This window comes from Lethenteron reissneri, chromosome 53 (assembly GCF_015708825.2).
Source record: "Lethenteron reissneri isolate LAM-NWPU_2019-01 chromosome 53, ASM1570882v1, whole genome shotgun sequence".
NCBI classification, from domain to species: domain Eukaryota; kingdom Metazoa; phylum Chordata; class Hyperoartia; order Petromyzontiformes; family Petromyzontidae; genus Lethenteron; species Lethenteron reissneri.
This window is the reverse complement of record NC_083831.1, coordinates 4,541,458-4,563,381: the sequence shown is the minus strand read 5'-3', so window position 1 is coordinate 4,563,381 and position 21,924 is coordinate 4,541,458. Positions and strand designations below refer to the sequence as shown.

General features: G+C 51.1%; 1 protein-coding gene across 1 annotated transcript; it reads right to left on the bottom strand.

Moving 5' to 3' along the window:
* Positions 1–1,217: 1,217 nt before the first annotated feature.
* Positions 1,218–21,702, bottom strand: SART1 (spliceosome associated factor 1, recruiter of U4/U6.U5 tri-snRNP). The gene is made up of 20 exons (XM_061573689.1): positions 20,691–21,702; positions 19,512–19,566; positions 18,786–18,847; positions 17,311–17,440; positions 15,657–15,762; positions 14,719–14,796; positions 14,327–14,426; positions 14,001–14,146; positions 12,317–12,523; positions 11,256–11,386; positions 10,331–10,500; positions 9,920–10,050; positions 8,523–8,741; positions 7,839–7,940; positions 7,225–7,312; positions 6,796–6,886; positions 4,083–4,221; positions 3,560–3,649; positions 2,758–2,879; positions 1,218–2,420 (listed from the first exon to the last, which is right to left on the bottom strand). Exons 1-20 carry the CDS (start codon positions 20,974–20,976, stop codon positions 2,402–2,404), a joined length of 2,472 nt encoding a protein of 823 aa, XP_061429673.1. The 5' UTR covers positions 20,977–21,702; the 3' UTR covers positions 1,218–2,401.
* Positions 21,703–21,924: the final 222 nt, after the last annotated feature.

The following is a 21,924-nucleotide window of genomic DNA, read 5'->3' as shown; positions in this document are numbered from 1 at the left end:
GAGTCAACTCTATCCCCGAAAAGATGGAACAGGCGGAGTCCACATTTTGTTGCACTGCCTTCTGGCAAGCCAGAGGATTCACGGAATCTGGTGATGACCCAACCAAGCCTCGTTGCTGCCTCAAGTGCTTGCTTACAGGCATCCATGTGCAACAACAGCAACCACCACGGCCCCACGGTGTCCACGTTTCTGATGCATGTCATGACATGACACCTGCTGGCTGGAAAAGGGAAGCGCGGGTACGGGCACCGCTAAGACACATCCAATCTGAAAGGGGTTGGCCGAGATGCTCCGGGAACCTGCTCGAAGGTTCCACAAGAGGGCGTGGCCAGATGCGGAGCCGCGCCGCGCCTGGGGAGGGGAGATTAAGCGGGGGCGGACCGAGGCTCGTCTGCGGTCCGGACTGCGTCGCTGCTCGCCGTCATCTCTCTCCGTCGTGCGGCCACGTGGAAGATCTCTTGCGGGCTTACATCACCATCCCCGTCACGCCGCCCGTCGGCCAGCGGCGTAGTGAGGGTGGACGGTGGAACCGCGCCGAGTAATCGGCCGTGTGTGTGTAGCCAATAGAGACGTGAATCTCTAAGTGCTGTGCTCACAGTGAAAGGATAAGGTTGGCCTGTGTTGTGCCCGCATAAGAATAAAAGTGCCCTCTACACGACGTGTCGTGGAAGTCGCTCATTACACACACTAGCACAGAGGGCCTGCAACCAAAACAAGAGCCGTTTTCGGATTCGGTAAAAAAAAAAACAACCACGAGCCACAATATGAGACGGACCTTAATAAATAACGTCACGGAAGTCCTGAAAGAGCCACAAGTTGCCGACCCCCCTGCACTCGAAGGTGGTACGCATATTGAAAACTTTCACTCCACTTAGCAGTTTAAAACTATCACAAATACAAAGATTCCAAATATAGCCTTGCACGTAGTGTTATGGCGAGTGCTGTTGGCGTGCACCTATGAAGGCTGGCACGGCACACGAGGGGGTAGGTGGCCAATACCACGCCCAGCCGCCATTGTCTCCCCTGTGATGTTTACACACTGCACTAGGTACTCATTTGAGGCCGAGTCGACCCAGGGAAGGCCCTAGACTGGTTCAGATAATTGTCACTGGTGTTGGCTGCGAGCGGAAATCCAACTCGGGTAGCCAGATTCGTAGCGCAGCGTGCTGCTACACCACTACTCTCCCCTACGTCAAATATACACACACACATGCTCGCATGTTACACAAGGCCCACCAATATTTTTATTGTAACAAAACATACAGGTCGTAGAGATGCAGACGTGGGACAGTAATTTACATACAAGGGAGGGGGTTACTTTCATGGGACAGATCCAACACTGAAGCACACCTGGACATCAATGCATGTGGCTGAGCGACTTGGGGAATTCATAATATCTGGGTTTAGACACCACCCCCCCGACCCGGCACCGTTGAGATTACAAGTTCCAATCTGGGTTAAGCCAGTCACGATTAAACAAAGTTCTTCAGTGTAGCGAGTTGGTCTCAGTCCGGCCACCAATGACTGACATTGAGACTTGGAGACTCGCATAGAGATCGGCTTAATCGCCACTGTCTGAATCCTGGATTCCAACCAAGGTTTTTCTGCAGTGCCGGCCCAACGCCTGTTATCAAGGCTTTTGATTTAATTGACACCTCACCGACTGCAGACAACAGGGCTCTAGGAGGGGATGCAAAAGTAGTTCTGCGCCATTTCTGTACCACGAGGTGGTGCACTGCTCGCTGTGAGGGGGTAAACAAAGGAAGCGTCTCCATCTCTTGGCGACACAATGGAGGCGTTTCTAACGTCACCGGGTTTCTGCTGCTGCTGATTAATTTAATGGAAGGATAACATCGAGCAGTAAATAATATCTGAAAGGTCGTGGACCTCCCGTACGCCGCCGACTCAGCCTTAAATGAGTTACCTGCTGCGATGTGTAAACACACAACAGTACGGGGGAGATAAAGGTGGCTGGGCATGGTGTTTGGCCACCCAGCCCCCCCCCCCCCAACCCCGCTCTGTCGTGTGCCATTGCCGGCCTTCATAGGCGTTGTGTTCTCAAATACCTGGATAAAGCAGTGTTCTTCAATAATTTTCCAAGGGGCCACTTTCAGTTGATAAGACATATCATTGTGAGGGTCGCCATGCATTTGAAACCATTGGGTTTGACAGCAGCACGGTGACAGGGTGTTTTCACATTTGTATATTGCTGGGCGTGCCGTACGTCAGGTGCCGCCAGTGGCTCGTGGGCCTTGCAATGAAGAACACTGAGCTCAAGGCTATATTGGGGATCCTTGGTCGTCGTCGTCGGTGGAGGCAGAAGGTCGAGGAGAGGAGACCCCCCCGGGGGTGGGAGGTCGAGCGGCACAGGAGGTGCCCACACTGGCCTGGGTCTACCCCCTCACTTCGTTATTGTGTTCCTGTAATCACACACACACACACCGAGCGTCAGGGTTATGGGTTAGCGATAAGGTTAGAGTTAAGGGCTAAGGTGACGTTGACAGGTTGGGGTAAGGGTGAACGTGAGAGAGCGAGTCTATCGTAACGCGAGTTAGTAGCTCTGCTCTGACGTGAGCAAGTGAACGTTTGGTGACGCGTGAAGGACTCGTGTTCCTCTGGTGACATGAGTGAGCTAACGAGTGGGAGAGCGAGCAAACGAGTGGGAGCGCGAGCGAATAAGCGCAAGAGCGAGCGGGAGAGCGAGCGGGAGAGCGAGCGGGAGAGCGAGCAAGCATGTGGGCGAGTGGATCTACGCACGCGTTCATGCTCTTGCCGCTGCCGCTCAAGATGATGAATGGCGTCTTCTGGGCCTTCTGCTTCTCCTGCAGTAGGGCAACGGTGCCAAGTGGAGTGTCACTCGAACTCATCTTCCTCAGCATCTGCCGCGTGGAGGGGAGGTGGGGAGGGCAGCGTCACAACACGGGCAACATTGTACCGTCAATTTACCTCCGTATTAACTGGGGTACCCTGCCAGATTCCAACTGTGAATCTCAGCGACAAGCGGTGAGCGCGCCACCACAAGGCCATGGCAGGGAGCGGTTTGAGCGTTGGCACATTGCGGGAGGAGTGTTACAGACAGAGTACTTGAGTGTGTGTCTGTGTTCTGGGAAGCAGGTAGTGTAGAGGTTAGTGCACTACACTACGAATCCGGCGATCAGAGTTCGATATCTGCTCACAGCTAATGCCGGTGACGATTATCTGAACCAGTCCTGGGCCTCCCCTAGGTCGACTCGGCCTCAAATGAGTACCTGGGTGCAGTGTGTAAACATTTCCACAAGGGAGACTAAGGCAACTCGCACCAGTGCTGGCAATCATAGGTGCTGCTGACGAACAGCATTAGCCCCAACAGTCTGTTAAGACGATATGGGGGATTTTGTCCGTGTGTTAGTGTGAGTTTGAGAGGTGAGCATTTGCAAGTTGTAGTGGAGAAGTGTTTGAGAGCAGGAGTTCAGGAGTGAAAGCATCAGTGTTTGTTTATTTGAGAGTGTTTGGTTGTGCTATGGAGTGTTGCATTTGGTGCGTGGGAGAAAATGCTTCGGAGTGTTTCCAAGTCACTCACGTGCTCCTCTTCGAGTTTCTTTTGCCGTTTCTCAGTTTTCATCCTCCCCGAGCCCTTCCCATGGAAGCGGTGAGACAGCTGTCGGAACGCCTGTGTGTGTACACAGCAATGCACACCATTCACAACGACGAACACCATTCACAACGACGAACACCATTCACAACGACGAACACCATTCACAACGACGAACACCATTCACAACGACGCACCCTGTTCCCAACGACGCGCGCCGTTCCTAACTATTCTAACACTATTCCTAACGTGTTCCACGGAACTGTGGGCTTGCAACTTGAGACCCCTCCAGCACCGGAAAAAAAATGTCAAACCTTGAAAAACCCACCGACCTCCCTACCACAAGTCCCTCTGGAGCCCACGTCCGTGCCGCGTCTCATCAGGACCAACGCAACGAGGCGGGCAACCGTTTAGTTCCCAATGTCTGAGCAATCTCGACACGAAACCTCGCCACGCCCCATCGTTTCACATGCTCCCTCGCGTCAAGGGAGGGGAGCAGGAAGCAGCGCACCTCCTTGGGCGTGAGCTTGCGCCCCGTCTCGTCCACGTACTCGATGCGCACGTCTGGCCGGTAGTGCTCCTTGTCCTTGAACTCCTGCCCGTAGGCGCGGTACTCCTCCCGGCGGCTGTACTTGTCATCGCTGCCGTGACTGCAACGCGCGCGCGCGCGCACAGATGGGGTGGGGGGGAGAATCGATTGTCAATGAGAAAACCTCCCGAGGCTGTGGCGAGGCCCAGCAATAGTAGCGTGCGTTGTTGCAGAGATTCAACGTTTTATTTGAAGGGGCAGCCACAGTGAATTGCGCGCTGCATACAAACCGTAATACTACCACGACTACTACTCGCGGTGCGCTTCTCTCACAGTGGACGATAAATGGTGGTGCAGTGGCGAGATGTTAACTCCCTCGACTAGTATGCAGTAGGTCGTGGGTTCGATGGCCGTATCGGAGACAGCGACATGCTGGCTTCAAGCCCTGTGGTGGCCGTCTCTCACCCTGTCAGGAGGTTCACGATGGCCATGCCAAAAACAGTTGCCAGTGCTGGTGAAATCCTCCGGTTTTTCCCTCCACACATTTAGAATGTGTTTGGATTATTTTGTTGCTATACATTTCCACATGATAAGCCACTTTGTTGGGCTATCATTTGTGGTCAGACAGCTCAGTGAGCTTTAGTTGGTAATGTAATAACAGCCATAGAGGGTTCACGTGGGGATTGGCTTGCCGGTCCTGCTTTGTAGCCAATAAGGGTTGAGACAGGGAACATGGCCTCTGCGTGATCGCGGCGTGTTAGCAGGGGGGAGTGGCCTGGCCATTCGGGGCCCCAGCTAATGGGGAGCCGGATCAGAGGCGTGGTCCCGGGATTGACAGGGAACCATCGAGACCGGTGAATGCTGTCTATGGAGGATTGGCTGGGGGGTACCACGTGACGAAGGGATTAAGAGAGAGAGAGAACGATCGAGAGCAGACTGGGGAACGAGGAGAGCAAGAGCCACGCGCGTACGGGGGCTCTGGGTGCCACGTGCGCGGTGGGAACTTGGTGTGAAGTCTGCCCGCTCTCTGTTGTCTGCCAGCAACGGAGAGTGTGAGTAAAGTGTATTGTGGAAGTGGAAATAAAGAGGACCGATTCCGAAGCCGTCTCAGAAGGATTATTACAGTAAGATCACAATTGTTTGGTTTTATTTGTATATTTAACTGATTTGTTTACCTTTGCTATACTTTGCACTCCTATCGGGGTTTTGCATTGCTTGTTGTAACGTTCTGACTGGACATCTGGGAAGAGGTTTATAAATCGTCGGATCCCTTCAGTATAAATATTCTGATTCTTTCGATTTTGAGCATGTCTCCGTCTCTCGCAGAAATAATGGCCGTGTTGGGGCACACTGCATCGGCAACCACAATGCCACTGGCTAGGAGATGTGAACTACCTCGCCTGATATACAGGCGGTTGTGGGTTCGACCCAGACCCTGACGCCTGCTGTATATTTGGAGTTTTCAAGTTCTTCCCATGGTAGCATGGATTTTTCTCTGGGACCTCCGGTTTTCCCTCCACATTTAGAATCAACGTGCGTTTAGAGTATTTGACTGCTATAAATTTCCACACGATGAGCTAATTTGTTGAGCTATCGTTTGTGATAGCCAGATTGTTATGAAAAACAGCTGTAGAGCCCAGTGGTACTTACCTTGTGAAATAAAAACAGAGTCCCCGAGTTACGATGACTTACGATATTTCCATCTTACGATGGCGATATGAAAAAATTGTTAAATATTTTAAATTTCGCGCGGCAGGCAAACGCAACAGCGTACGAGGTACGATCTTGGCGAGTACAGTACAATATGATACGTTACGATACGTTCAATGCATGTACGATATGTAGCTTTAGCGATTACATTTTAGGGTTACCACGATAGGATACGTTCAATGCATGTTAAAAGTTTTTATAGCCGATAGGATTGTTTCCTGAAAAAACGTTCTATTAAATTGCAGTTCATATAGGTAGGCTAAGAATTTACCTTGTTTTTTTTACTTGACATTTTACTATGCAATACAGTATTGTAATTAATAAATACATACGGTATATAGTTTATACAGTACGGTACTGTAAATTGCTCTGTTTTGCTCAATTATCACCATTCGTTAAGACTTGGGTAGGCGAGGCCATCTTCGACTTACGATATTTTCGACTTACGATGGGGTCCTCGTAACGCATCTCCATCGTAAGTAGAGGACTAGCTGTAGTTTATAGTTTTGGTACGATGGGGTCCTCGTAACGCATCTCCATCGTAAGTAGAGGACTAGCTGTAGTTTATAGTTTTGGTACGATGGGGTCCTCGTAACGCATCTCCATCGTAAGTAGAGGACTAGCTGTAGTTTATAGTTTTGGTACGATGGGGTCCTCGTAACGCATCTCCATCGTAAGTAGAGGACTAGCTGTAGTTTATAGTTTTGGTACGATGGGGTCCTCGTAACGCATCTCCATCGTAAGTAGAGGACTAGCTGTAGTTTTTAGTTTTGGTACGATGGGGTCCTCGTAACGCATCTCCATCGTAAGTAGAGGACTAGCTGTAGTTTATAGTTTTGGTACGATGGGGTCCTCGTAACGCATCTCCATCGTAAGTAGAGGACTAGCTGTAGTTTATAGTTTTGGTTTAAGCCCCTGGGGGTGACGGTTCGATCTGGGGTGATCGACATGGCCATTAAAAAAATCGGGCGAGCAGCATCCTCACTTCTTGTCCTCGATGGTGTAGAGGGCGGAGGGGAGGGTCTTGTGGGGGTTTTTGACGCGCGCCATCTTCGATACCTCCGTCTCTAGGTACCCTGCACGTGCGCAGGGGGAGGGGGGCATACACAGACGGCTATAGAGACAGGCGGACGGCTATACAGATCGAGACAGATACTCGCACACAAATAGGCAGCTACACACAGACGGCTATACATGCATACAGATAGGCAGACAGCTACGCACACAGACCTCCGATTAGCATGGTTGCCAATGTACATACATAGAGATCTACACACCCAAAGAGACAAACGGCTATACAGAGAGGCATACAGCTACGGGAGGAGCAGGAGCAGCAGCAGGAGTAAAAGCATGAGGAGGGGCATGAGGAGAAGTAACAGGCAGGAGGAGAAGCAGCAAGAGCAGCAGCACTCACCCTTGGTGTTGCAGAGCTTGAGAGCGGATGCGAGACCACCCGTAATCATCGGCTCTTCCTCCAGGATTGCACCAGCTCCCGTTGGGGTCTGTGTGGTCACGCACACACACAAGAGACAATTGAGATACACAGACAAGACACGCTCTCACACACAGAGACAAGACACACGCACACATACACACAAGACAGACACACATGGCAACACACGCGCACACAGACAGATGCTTGCATAAGACAAAGACCCCCCTATATGAACATACTGTAGGGGCAAGTGCTGTTAGCGAGTAGCACCTATGTAAGCCGGTACAGCACACAAGAGGGTGGGTGGCCAGCACCACCCGTGAAAGCCTTTGGCCTCCACCGTCGCGATCGTTACACACCGCAACAGATACTCATTTGAGGCCGAGTCGACCTAAGAGAGGCTCAAGACTGGTTCAGATAATCATCACTGGTGTTGGTCATGAGTAGGAATCAAACTCTGTTTGCTAGGTTCGTAGCGCAACGCGTGAACCGTTGCACTACCCGTTCCCCATAAACATGCACACACGTGGACAATGGTGAGTGGGGGGTGAGTGGGGGGTGAGTGGGGGGTGAGTGGGGGGTGAGTGGGCAACCTCCACACGCTCCCGCTCTTCCTCCAGGTTGACTGCGCTCCAGCCGGCCCCCTCCTCGTCCTCCTCGTCCGCTCGCATCTCCGAGTCGCTCTGCTCAAAGTCCTGTGTGTGTGGGGGGGGGGGCAGCAGAGGGGAGAAGGGGCAGTGGGGGGGGGTGCGAAAGTTTCATCATCACAGGAGCTCTTGCACAATTGCTCACAATTACTCTCATTCACTTACGCACTCACCAGAAACGCGGGTGAGTTTGAGTGAGCCAGCAAGAAGCGAGCGAGGGGATGAGTGAGTGAGCTAAAGGATGAGTGAGAGAAAGTGGTTCATCGTTAGCACCTTTGGCTACGTTCGGTGCAAAGGAAGTTCAATATACATACATATGTGAGCAAGGAATGAGCGAAGAATAAGTGAGCAGGCGCGTGAGGAGGGAAGCGGGTAAGTGAGCGAGACAAGGGGTGAGCGAGTGAGCAGGAAGTGAGCGAGGGGATAAGACAGAGGGTGAGTGAGCGAGCGAGGTGCGAGGGGATGAATGAGCGAGTGGGCGAGCGAGTGGGCGAGCGAGTGGGGAGGGGATAAGACAGCAGCGGGCAAGTGAGCAAGTGAGACTGCGAGTGAGTAGCGAGCGAAACCACGCGTGAGTAAGACAGCAAGTGGGTGGGTAGCGTGGTAGGGCGAGGTTGGCGACGCCCATACCAGCAGGTCGTCGCGGTCGTCGCGGTTCCCCGACAGGCCGTAGGTGGGGATTTCCCCGAGCGTGCGGCAGAACTCTGACGTGGAGTTGAAGACGATGTGGCCATGCCGGTCTCGCTCCCCCAGAACCATCCGCTCCTCGTCCTCCTCCTCCTCGTCCTCGCCACCGTCGTTCTCACCTCGTCGCTCCCCGCTCTGCATGCTCCGCACCACCGTCGCGACCTGGAAACCGAGGTGGACGAGTTTGGTGGGTGGGTTTGGTTTTGGCCGTGGCTGCTACTGTTGTCGTTTTTGTTGTGCTGGCAGACTTCGTGGTTGTCAGCGCGTCGCTTGTTCTTTCATTCGCGGAACCAGGCATGCGCTCGCTCAACTTTCTCACCAAGCGCGCACTCACTCACCCACTTATTCACCGAACCACTCGCTCGCACGTGTGAGCGTATGCGTGTGCATGCGCGTGTGATGGTACAAGCATGCGCGCTTGCGTGTGACCACGCGACTGAGCTTGTGTGCACGAGCGCACAATCACGCGGGCTTGCGTGCGAGTTCGAGCCTCAAGTGAGTACTCGGTGCGGCGATGTGTAAAGATCGTTAATGGGGAGATAAAGGCAGCTGGACATGGTGCTGGCCTTCATAGGCGCAGGCTCGCCAACAACACTTGCCCCAATGGCCTGTCAATGGCTACACGGAGCATCTTTGTTTGTGTGGGTGTGCGTGTAATCGAGCGGCAATGTTACTGTTAGCGCATTGCGCTACAAACCTGGCGACCTGGGTTCAATTCCCGCTCATGGCCAACACCAACAGCGATTATCTGAACTGGTTCTGGGCTTCCCCTAGGTTGACTCCGCCTCAAATGAGTACCTGGTGCTGTGTGTAAACATCGCTACTGGGGATACAAAGTTGGCTGGGCGTATTGCTGGCTACCCATTCCCTTGTGTGCTGTGCTGGCCTTCATAGGTGCTACTCGCTAACAGCACTTGCCCCAATATCTCGATGAAAGCTGTATGGGGGGGGGATCTTTGTGAAAGAATGGGGCGCCACGATGGCAACATGTTAACTCCCATTCCTGGTATACAGGAGGGCATGGGTTCAATCCCGACTCTGGCGCCTGTAAATTTCGAGTCTGCATGTTCTCCCTATGGTCGTGTGGCTTTTTCTCTGGGTCCTCCGGTATTTCCCTCCACATTTAGAATCAACGTGTTGAGAGTATTTGGCTGCTGCTATAAATTTCCGCACGACGATGAGCCGCTTCGTTGAGCTATCATTTGTGATAGCCAGGTCTCTTCTGAAAAAGAGCTACAAAGCTCAGTGGGGCCTGACCTGGTAAAATAAAAACACATTTAGTTTTAGTGTAGTAGTGTATGCGTGTGAGCGTGCGTGTGAGCGTGCGAGCGAGCGAGCACCCTGATAGCCGCGTCACGCAGGTCCCTCTTCTGCCGGAGTCGCCGCTGCTTGTCCAGCTGCCTCTGCAGCTCCTGTTCCGCCTCGTCCTCCTCCACCACCACGACGGGTGACGCGGGCGTCACCAGCTCCTCTAACCGCCATACACACACACACAACGATGCCCCCGTATAGCCTTAACACTGTTGGGACAAGTACTGTTAGCGAGCGGCGCTTATGAAGGCCGGCACGGCACACGAGGGAGTGGGTGGACAGCACCACGCCCGGCCGCCTTTGTCTCCCTAATGGTGATGTCCACACATTGCACCAGGTAGTCGTACACAGATGCACCCCGCCATCACCAACATCATCAGCAGCCGTAGTCTACCCACTGCTGGGCGAAGACAAATCCCCCGCGATGTGCAACGTCTCACCCTCGTCGTCGCTCATTTGCATGTCCTGCACCGTGGTGTCGGCATCATGCCCCTCCTCCTCCTCCTGTCGCTCCTCACCACCCCCCCTGCCATCGCCACGAACCTCCTCACCCTCCGCCTGCTCACCCTCGCCCTCTGCAGAGTGCAGAGGCAGAGTGCCCGGACGACGCCTGGGGGGGAAGGGGGGGTGAGAGGGGAGGTGGTGAGTGTCGTGGTGTGTAGGGGTAGGAGAGCGTGGTGGTGTGTAGGAGTGTGTGGTGGTGTGTAGGGTTAGGAGAGTGTGGTGGTGTGTAGGGGTAGGAGTGTGTGGTGGTGTGTAGGGGTAGGAGAGTGTGGTGGTGTGTAGGAGTGTGTGGTGGTGTGTAGGGGTAGGAGAGTGTGGTGGTGTGTAGGAGTGTGTGGTGGTGTGTAGGGGTAGGAAAGCGTGGTGGTGTGTAGGGGTAGGAAAGCGTGGTGGTGTGTAGGGGTAGGAGAGTGTGGTGGTGTGTAGGGGTAGGATTGTGTGGTGGTGTGTAGGAGTGTGTGGTGGTGTGTAGGGGTAGGAGAGCGTGGTGGTGTGTAGGTGAGTGTGGTGGTGTGTACGGGTAGGTGAGTGTGGTGGTGTGTAGGGGTAGGATTGTGTGGTGGTGTGTAGGAGTGTGTGGTGGTATGTAGGGGTAGGAGTGTGTGGTGGTGTGTAGCAGAGTGTGGTGGTGTGTAGGAGGGGTAGGCGATTGTGGGGAGCGCTTGTGTAGCAGTTACCAGCAAACCGAGATCGATTCCCGCTCGTGGCCAATACCAGTGACAATCATCTGAACTGGTCCTGGGCCTCCCCTACATCAACTCAGCCTCAACTTAGTATTTGGTGCGATGTGTAAACATTGGCCAGCCAGCCTACTTGCTGCTGGACTGCCGCCTCAACCACAGCCCTTGGAGGCCGCCTCACCGCGAGCCGAGGTCTGAGGCCGCCGCCCCCCCCGAGGTCTTGCCGGGGAGCGGTGCCAGCTGGTCGGCACGCAACGTCTTCTCTCTGCGCCGGATCTTCTTTACCCGGCGCTTCGTCTTTCGGAACATGACCTACGTTGTCATTGTTTTGGAAAAGGGGGTGGTGGGGGGGTAGATCAAGGGTCAAGGGGACGTTCGCGACCGCCCGGAAAACAACAAAAAACCGACAGTTCTATTTTTTTGAAATGCTTTCCCGATGAAGGTTGGAAAGCACGTTCATCACTGCCGTCCATCTGTCAAGCTATTCAATTTTTTTGTTTTACCAGGTAAGGACCACTGAACTATGCAGCTATTTTTCAGAAGCGATTTGGCCACAAATGATGTCTCAATGAAGTGGCTTTTCACGTGTATAGCAGCCAAATACTCTAAACGTGTTCTGTTGATTATAAATATTGAAGGAAAAACCGGAGGAGCCGGAGACAAATCCACACGACCACAGGGAGAGAGACACGCAAACTCCAAATATACAGCAGGCCTCGGGGTCGAACCCACGACCTCCAGTATATACCAGGTAAGGGAGTGAACATCTCGCCGCCGTGACACCCCGTGGCAAGCTACGAGAGAACGGCAGAAGGCAGGGGAGTAACTCAACAACGAGCGGAGCGAGGTGGCACAGCAGGGTGCACATATGGTGCATCTGCCAGTCATCTCAGTCAGTCAACCCACGGCACCTAGGCAGGGCCATCCATGGGGAGGGCGGGGTGCGTGGCCCAAGGCAAATCTCACTGTGGGCCTCCCCACCCCGATGGCTTCAAACTGAATCGCAAGTATTACACCTGACAAAGTGACAACGACGTGCGGGGCCCCCTCAAAGCGTGGGGGCCCAGGGCAGTCGCCCCGATTTGCCGTACCCCTAGGGATAGCTCTGCACCTGGGTCCGTCTCGTGACCTCCTCCCGCCAGCGGCGGGAGCCTTCCACACTTCACTCGACTGGCTCAAAGCGGCACAGCCAGCCGGTTACAAACGACGTTGGCCGTTTCGTCTTCGCTGTCGCCGTCTCACCATCTCTTGGGGTGAGTAGAACTCGTTGGCTATCTGGGGCACCGCAGTCTCGAGCCGCTGGGCCTGGCTGCGCAGCGTGTCGCGCACGCTTTGCAGCTCGCGCTCCCAGCTGCCGTCCGCCGTCCCGCCGTGCTCCAGCTGGAACGACTTCCTCTTCTCCCCGTCGATCTCCTCATCGTACTTGGACAGCACGGCCCGCTGGCGCATCTGCAATGAGGTGAGGGCGACAGGGAGGGAGAGGTGAGTGATGGAGGGGTAGGTGGATGGCTCCGAGTGTGTGTGTGGCAATTGAAGAGGCTCGTGAAGGACGCTAGTGGGCAGTTGGAGGTTTCCAATAATGGAGGGCAGAGGAACGATGCTCTGCCAGCCATCTTAGTCAGTTTCAGTTTAATTTATTAGGTAGAGCCCTGTGAGCCATTTGGCTCTTGAATCGGGTGCAACCGCAACAAACAAAAAAACAAAAACATGGGTCTGTCCCGTGACCTCCTGTCAGCAAGCATTCAACACTTTACGTGGCCTCGAAGTGCACCTGGCGTGGCAGAGGAGCGGTGGTGACATCACCGTGGTGAGTGTTGTTGTTGTTGTTATTGAATAAGTGGGGAGCGGTGGTGTAGTGGTTAGCGCACAGTGCTACGAACCTGATGTTTGATTCCTGCTCACGGCCAACTTTGGTGATGAATACCTGAATTGGTCCTAGGTCTCCCTTAGGTCGACTCAGCCTCAGTTTAAATAAGTGGGCACCACGGTAGTTAACATCTCGCCACCTCCTGACCCCGACACCTGTATATTTGGAGTTTGCATGTCTCTCCCCACGTGGTCGTGTGGATTTCCACGTAAGCCACTTGGTTGAGCTATAATTTATGGCCAGGTCAATTATAACAAGTATAACCCGTAAAAACAAAGTTTTTCACTATAAATCCTTTATATGCGTGGCGGCTAGAGTCCTCTCGTCCTCTGGCTTGAGATGGCTGCCACCTATGGGTCAGATGATTGTCTGCCAGTATTAAGCAATTGGTAATTAAATATTTAATTTGTTTTCCCTAAACAGTGTAAAATTTTGGAAATACATTTTTCACGAACATTAATTGTATCGCACAACGAGTCTGTGTGGAAAATGTCAGCTCGATTGGATCACGGGAAGTGGGTTAAAAAACAACTGAAAGATTTGCACGGTCCTAAGCAAGCAAGCAAGCACGGAAGTGAACTTAATATAAAGGATTTAAAAAGAGCTATATAGCTCAGTGGGCCATAACTGGTAAAATAAAAAATAGTTTATAGTAAAGTACCTGGTGTAGTGTGTAAACATCAGCGCTGGGGAGACAAAGGTGTTGGTCTTAATTCGATGCTCGCTAACAACACTTGCCCCAACAGTCTGTTAAGGCTATACGGGGGGGAGAGGAATCTGTCTTTTGAGCGAGTGGGTGAAGGACTGATTGAGTGAAGGCGTAGGTGTGTGGGAGTGAGTGGGTGTGTTAGTAGTGAGAAATCGAAGATGCGAGGGAGTGGGCGAGCGAAGGAAGGGGAATGAACGTGCGGGTTTGGTGGGCGAGCGTGGTGAGGAAGCGGGTGAGTGAAGGAGGGAGCGAGTGACGAGGTGGACCGGGGGCGGTGAGCGAGCGGCTGAGCGAGCGACGGGGTGAGACAGCGAGTGAGGGATGAGCGTGGCTTATCGCGCGAGGCTCACAATGGCCAGGTCGTCCACAGACTCGTCCTCCGCGTAGGGCTGATACACCGGCTTCTTCTTCTTGAGCTCCACGTTCTTGTCAGCCTTCTCCTTGTCCACCATGTTCACGTTCACCAGCACGTCTCCGTCCTCCTCATCCAGGATGGCTGAGCAACGGTAAGACGACGAGGAGGATGGGGAGGTGGAACGGAGGAGAGACATCATCGCCACGATTGCCAACATTTCAATCATCAACACAATGAGCATTGCCATCGATATCATGCATGTATGTTGAACTTCTTTAGTACTGTACGTAGCTAACCGTGCTAATTGGAGGAAGTGTTTACCTTTATCCTTAAGCGTCAGGATGACTGTCTGCCCTTCCTGGAAGGTCTCGATGTCGTGCTCGACAGAGAGCCCCGTCAAGTCCTTGGAGGTGTACGACGGCTACGGGACGAGAGAGATGTTCATCATCATCATCAACACAATTATCATCATCGTCACAATCATTATTGTAGCCACCGCTGTCATCATCAACCAGCGACGATAATGATGGCTAGCTAGCATTGCCCGGTGCTCCACTCGTTGTTGTGAGCATCACTTCTCTTCCCTCCTACACAAGCTCCACTACCACCGCCACAACCACCTCCTGCTTCATCACAACCTCCACCACCGCCGCCCTCCACCATCACCACCGCTAGGAGCACCACAATCGCAGCGTTGGCTGCACGCCACTCACCTCCTTCTTGGCTCCCATCTCTTCCTCCACAAGACTGCTGATGCCAAACTCGGCGTCCATCTCCTCCAGCACCTTGGCCTGGGGACACCGCAGAGACGCAATCTCAAAGACACGCGGTATACGAGGCTCGCGATGCCATGCACAGCCAAACACACGCAAGCAGCGCTCATGAGACAATAGCTCCACCTGTCCAAGCGTCCGTACGTAAGTTCACAAGAAACAGTACATCACACAATTATCCGGCTTCCAAAAATATCCGGCGATCCCAGGCCGATCTGGCGAACCTCCATCACAGCTGATGGGAGTTGGATTCAGACTCTGAATAACCACCTCCAATTCTACATGCCCTATTATCACCCCATGCAGTCTTCGAGATTGGAGTCAGTACAGTACAGTACAGTTAAATACAGTAACTTTTTACAGTATACATTTGATTTTGATCTATTCGTATGTTAATTTATGCCAAATTCATATAGTTAACAAATTAAAAACACCAAAAAAAACTTTCGTGACGATGTCATCCTAATTTCTTTCTACCTGCTTTTCGTGTTTAGTTTGTTGTCCTTGCCCTGAAACTTCGATTAGCACGGTTGGCTACGTACGGTGTGAAAGAAGTTCAACATATGTACACCTTGTTGTGTAATGCAACAGCATCAATCGCGGTAGCAGCAGCAGCAGTCATCGCAACATCAGAAGCAGTCATAGCAGCATCAGCAGTAGCAGCATCAGCAGTAACATCAGTAGTAGCAGCATCGGTAGCAGCACAAGCAGCAGCAGTAATAGTAGGAACAGCAGCATCACCAGCAGAAAATAACATCAACAGCAGCACCGGTAGCAGCAGCATGAGTAAAAGCACAAGCTGCAGCAGTAGTAGTAGTAACACCAGCAGCGTCATGTGCAACAGCATCATCGGTAGCAGCAGCAGCAGCAGCGCTCACCCTCTTCTGCGCCATGTCCTTCTCCTGCTGCAGCTTGCGGCTGCGCTGCACCCACACTGCGGCATCATCCAACCAGTCCTCCTCTTCAGCCAGCGTGCGCACCTTCCTGGAGATGACAGCACCGGCACCACCACCACCACCACCCGGCGCGTGTGAGTGGGCTCGATAATATGCCCCGGTGGCGAGATGTTGCCTGCCTCACCTGCTATACAGGAGGTCGTGGGTTGGATCCCAACCCTAACGCCTGTATATTTGGAGTTGGCGTCTCTCTCACCGTGGTCGCATGGATCCTATGGTTTTTCCCTCCACATTTAGAATCAAATTGCATTTAGAGTATTTGGCTGCTAGAAATGTCCACATAAGCCACTTTGTCGCAATATAATTTGTGGCTAGGCCGCTTCTGAATAAGAGCTATAAAGCTCAGTGGGCCTCACCTGGCAAAATAGATATTTTTTTACGACAGCTCAAAGCAGTGGCGTGTCACGTATACATTTATAGCAGCCAAATGCTCTAAACGCACGTTGATTCTAAATGTGGAGGGAAAGAAAAACTGGAGTACTCGCAGAAAAATCCACGTGACCACGGGGAAAACATGCACACTTCAAATACACACACCTATTTACAATACTGGTTCATCAGGAATTTTTTAAACGTGATTCTCATCAGCACCACCCATGGCGAGCGATGATACTTAAACTATTTTACCAGGTCAGGCCCACTGAGCTATATAGATCTTGTTCATAAAGCGACATTGCCATCACAATTGATAACTCAATGAAGTGGCTTATCATGTGAAATGTATAGCAGCCAAGTACTCCAAGCGGCCGCTGCCCCAACATTGTGGAAGACGCTTCCCCCAGACATCCATGCTGCGGACTCCATGCCCCTAATCTATAAAGCCCAGGGTTATGAATTTGTTTCCATCTGCCTATGCATGACTCAATGTATAAAGAAAATACGGTGATATACGTTTGTTTGGTAAATTAAGGTCGTATCACAAACTTCGGATTTTTATTTACCATTATTTACACAAAGCTAAAAAGAAAGTAGAATAATGAATAAAAAGACATTAATAAATAATACATGTATTGATATACAGTATAAGAAAAACAATGTTTCTTCAATCTATGTCAGTTTTTTTTATTTTACTACTGTACAGTATAAAATATTATATTATTTTCAATATAAATTCTCTGTTTACAATGAATGGTAAGTTAAGTATTATGAGTGTGAAATGGTCAGTTACAAAGGCTGAGAATGCATTCCCATAGTACTAATGTTATGAGTTATTCAATATACGAAATTTCAAGATACGAACGATTGTCCAGGAACGCATCGACTTGGTATAACGAGGTATTACTACTGAATGCCCATTGTGTCTGCAGTGTAAGGTGATGCATTCACATTTGACGCTACGTAAACACACATTGTATTGTACTCAAGATATGCACAATCATCACCATACGCCATGGTCGAGCCAATGCTGGATGGTCTTCTGCACCCTCTCCCACCCTCTCCCCACCTTTCTACTGTCACTTCCCGCTCACCCACCTCACCCCGGTCCCCTGTTATCACACCTACCTGTCCCTCGTGGCCCCCTGCTGTTTACCCACATCCACTTACCCGTCCACCCCCCACCGCCCCAACCACTCACCCCAGCTTCTGGTTGATGAGTCTCTTCTCCTTGAGCGCCGCGAGTTTCTCCTTGAGCACAGCCTTCTTCTTGATGCTCGCCAGGTTCTCAGGGTGGAACAGCACCGGGTTGTCCTTGGAGCTCCCCTCTTCTGCTCACCGTGGGGGCACGGGGGTGGGCAGTGGGGACGTTCGGTGAGGAGATGGAGCAATGGGATCGGCTTGTTTGCAGGATGCGAGATGGGAGTATTGCATTGCTAGACCTTGAAAGATTGGCAACAGCTAGGAGATGCCATCGTGCAGCAATGGATTGAGAATGGCAAACGAGGACGGGTTAAGCTGTGCAATGGTGGCAAGATGTTAACTACCTCGCCTGGTATACAGGAGGTCGTAGGTTCAATTCCGTTGTAGATTCAATGGAGTTTTCACGTTCTCCCCATGTTGTCGAGTGGATTTTTCTCCAGGTCCTCCAGTTTTCCCCTCCACATTTAGAATCAACGTGCGTTAAGAGTATTTGGCTTCTATAAATTTCCACACGATAAGCCACTTTTTTGAGCTGTCATGTGTGACCATGTTGCTTCTGAAGAAGAGCGAGTGTTTTCCTATAACGCGTGTTGTTTTCATGACGTGAATTGGACATAACATGAAGAACGTATTAGGGAACACTTTTTTATAACGCGGATGCAAATTCTAAATGTGCTTGAGTGAACAAAAATACATCACACGAGTAGGAATAAGCGGTTGTACAGCTGCCTCGGCGTAGCATCACACAAGACGGAATGCTGCCGGATGCTTCTAGATGCTACCCACGCGCCTCAAGTCTTTGTTGAGTCTGCCTACGCATCTCACACATTATCCCGGACTCTGCTTTACCCTATATTAATTACTCGCTTTACTACCCGGCTTCGCCCGGGACTTGGATTCACCACACCCGGCCGCCTTTGTCTACCCAGTGGCGATGTTCACACACCACACCAGTTACTCGTTTGAGGCTGAGTCGACCTAGGGGAGGCCCAGGACCGGTTCAAATAATCGTCACCGGTGGTGGCCGTGAGTGGGAATCGAACTCGGGTCGCCGGGTTCGTAGCGCAGCGCGCTAACCACTACACTGCGTTACGCTTCCGTATGAGCGGGTCACATGACAGATGTGACACGTCACAGCTCACTTCCCGTGCAAAATAATATGCATTATTGAGCCCCCCCCCCCCAAAAAAAAATACAAACGTCTATTTGTATAATGTTTGCATGGTGTACAGTCTGGAAAGTACTCACATGGCAAATTTCAAGTTTGTTACATGTCGAGAAGTACGCTAAACATTTTGAATAGACACACATAATCACAAATTTCCCTTTTTTATATATATATAGAGATAATACGATGTTTCCATAACGCCGTGTTCTTCAGGAAAGCAACTACCTCCCTATAGGAGAAAATACTGTACCTAGATCAGTGGGCCTTACCTGGTAAATTAAAATATAGTTTAGTAGTTTACTCACCACTTTGCTTGGCAGCATCGCTGGTCTCCAGAGGCTTCAGGCCCAGCTTGGCTCGCAGTTTACTGCACGAGAACAAATTTAAAATCAGTCACAAGGCAGATGGAACACGAGCTTCCTCACTTCCATGCGTACGTGTCAGCATCCGCGCACGCGCGAGTAAAGATCCCCCGCCACTTTTACGACATTACAACGCGTTGTTCCTGGAAACCTCGTCTTTGTAAATCTACTGTACATCTGTGAAAGAGTTTCATAGTTCATCGGATTTCTACAGTATAAATATTCTGATTGTGAAATCGGATCGTCATAAATCGGACCCCTATTTTCCCAGACAGTATAAACAGGAAAAACATAAATTGCCAACGTGTATTTTGATCAGGCTTATTTAGCAGAATTGAATTGGTAAATATTTACACAAACACAAGTCACGTCAGAATCCAGACTGCTGACTGTTCAAATGTGTTCCGAATCGAACCATGGAAAATGTGCCGCAAATCGAGTTTGGCCAGGTCGCGTCTGAAAAAGAGCTACATCGATCAATGGGCTTCACCTGGTAAAATAAAAAAAAGTGTAATAGTTTCGTGTAAAGTTCCTCTTCACACTGCTTTGCCGATTTTAATATACAAGTTCGACTTGTTACATAGACCCCATCATGCTCTTTTCCTCTTTATTTCACGATATAAAAACAAAACAATTGTACGAATCATTGTAAAAGGTTTTCGTACTCACTTGGTTTCTTCAATACTCAAGGAATTGTTCCCAGATGCCGACTTTGGCGCTGGGACTGTGGGGAAAGAAGCGAAAAAGTTTTACTCTCAGACCATCAGCCAACATCAACAATTACCATATTCTCCAGACTACAGGATGCACTATTTCCCCCCTGTATTTTAAAGCGCCTTACTATTAGCACAGTTGGCGACGTGCGGTGCGAAAGAAGTTCAACATACATACATAAACATCGATTACAGTGCGTTTTATACGGTCGGTGTGCGTATAACAAGATTTGTATAGATAGGCCAGTATTGCTAGTATGCTAGTCCAACACCAGCTTAGGCAAGTACTGCCAATTATAAAATGGGCAAGAATTTGAGCCTGTATCTGCCAAACTGTATACCGATTCAGTTGTATAATTATCTGAGGCCGGTATTGCCAGTAGAGGCGCCACGGTGGCGAGATGTTAACTCCCTCGCTGGTATGCAGGAGTCAATAAGTTCGATTCCGACACCTGTATATTTGGAGTCTGCATGTTCTTCCTGTGGTAGCGTACATTTTTCTCCGGGCCCTCAGGTTTTTCACTAGACATTTAGAAACGAGTATTTGCTATAAATTTCCACTTGACGATAACGAAGTAGGCATTATCATTTGTGGCCAGGTCGCTTCTGAAAACGAGCTACACAGGTCAAATAAAAATTAGGGCTAGCACAGTATCGTTGATCCTCTTCAATGGCTCCACACCAGGGGTCGGGAACCTTTTTGACTGGGAGAGCCATAAAACCCAAATATTTCTAAATATATTTCATTGAGAGCCATATAGTATTTTTAACGTATAATAAATTAAATATGTATTACTTTTAATGCGACTTCTGGTGCTGCATGGTTTTGCTGATGGCCTTGTAGTCTGGTTCGTACGTGGCGAGGTTGAGCTTCATGCAGGCGTTGAGGCCCCGTGACCCGTGAAATGTATCTTCAAAACTAATTTCTGTTTACTTTAAAATGACACAGTATTATTAAGCAATATCACAAGTATTTTAAAATCAGTTCCAAACTGATTTTTGTATTTTTTTTTCAACTCAAAATTGTCTGGGGAGCCATATACCGTCACCAGAAGAGCCATATATGGCTCGCGAGCCATAGGTTCCCGACCGCTGCTCCACACCATTGCCGACACCCCCACTCTTGGTAACTCACCATCTCCACCCTCAGTCACGGCTTCGTCTCCCTCGTGGTCGCGTTTCGATCTCTTCTCCGGTGGGGGTCCGCCTGTCGAGGTGTCTTCCCCTCGTTCCCCTCGGTCCCCTCGGTCCCTTCTCTCCCGGCGCGACCTGGTTCGATCCCGCTCCCGGTCGCGGTCTCTGTCCCGCGACCTGGAGCGCGACCTGTGGCCGCGCGGGCGTCGTTCTCCGCGCTCCCCGCGTCTCCTCTCGTCCTCTACTCCCCCGCGATCCTTCTCCTTGTGCTTCTTCGAGGAGCCCATCGTGGACGTTGGTGCACGGGGTGAGGGGGGGCCCACGTGTGTAACGATGCAAGTGTGTACAATGGTGTGCGCGGTTTACCTGTAGCGAGTGTGACGACGCGTCCGTGTACTCGCGTGTATTATTGCTAGGTAATTAGAATTTTTAAGTACGTCCGTGTAATAGTATGTTAAAATATGTCAATATTCACGTGTATTTGCAATATATAAAGCGTGTTCTTGCCGATCTGTAATCAAGAGTTCTATGTTGAAATCCAATTTTAACGTTATCTACGTGGTTAAGTTTTACAGTACGTTACGTTCCAATTACGTCACACATGCAATGTTTATGTACAACAGCTACCCACTGCTTCTTTTAATCCCGTTTATATTTCGTATTCAATCGCCGAACTATAACTGTACCAAACTAATTACTTGCACAAACTTTAACAGTTAAAATAAGAATAGCTTTTAGTTGCCAATTAGGCCTCTCAAGGCCGAAGCCTCGGACTCGCCTTGTCGCTCCGCCCCTTTCCCTTCAACGAGGCCGCGGGGAGCAGACCAAAGACGCGAAGTCCATGACGCCCCTCTATATTCTCTTCCTCTTCGCCGCTTCGACTGAATGATGTGTTTCGTTGATTAAATCGCGATGAACCTGGGATCCGCCGCGACGACGCGGCGATTAACCGGCGACGAAAGCTCAACATTCACAGCGGAGAGACTTGAAAGAGAAGCAATATGGCGGCAGTGGCGTCACTACCGATAGCGAAGGGACACGCGGGGAATTCTGGGACGTAAAAGGGGGAGGGGTGGGGGGAGGGTTGGGGTGGGGAGGGTTGAGGGGTGGGGAGGGGTGAGGGGTGGTGGGGAGGGGTGAGGGGTGGTGAGGGGTGGGGAGGGGTGGGGAGGGGTGGGGAGGGGTGAGGGGTGGGGAGGGGTGGGGAGGGGTGAGGGGTGGGGAGGGTTGAGGGG

Coding starts and splice junctions, on each gene's coding strand:
- SART1 (XM_061573689.1), bottom strand. CDS start 20,976: ATGGGCTCCTCGAAGAAGCACAAGGAGAAGGATCGCGGGGGAGTAGAG. Junction 17,441..18,785: donor CGATGCTGCCAAGCAAAGTG/GTGAGTAAACTA, acceptor CACGGTGAGCAG/AAGAGGGGAGCTCCAAGGAC. Junction 7,941..8,522: donor ACGACCGCGACGACCTGCTG/GTATGGGCGTCG, acceptor CCACACACACAG/GACTTTGAGCAGAGCGACTC.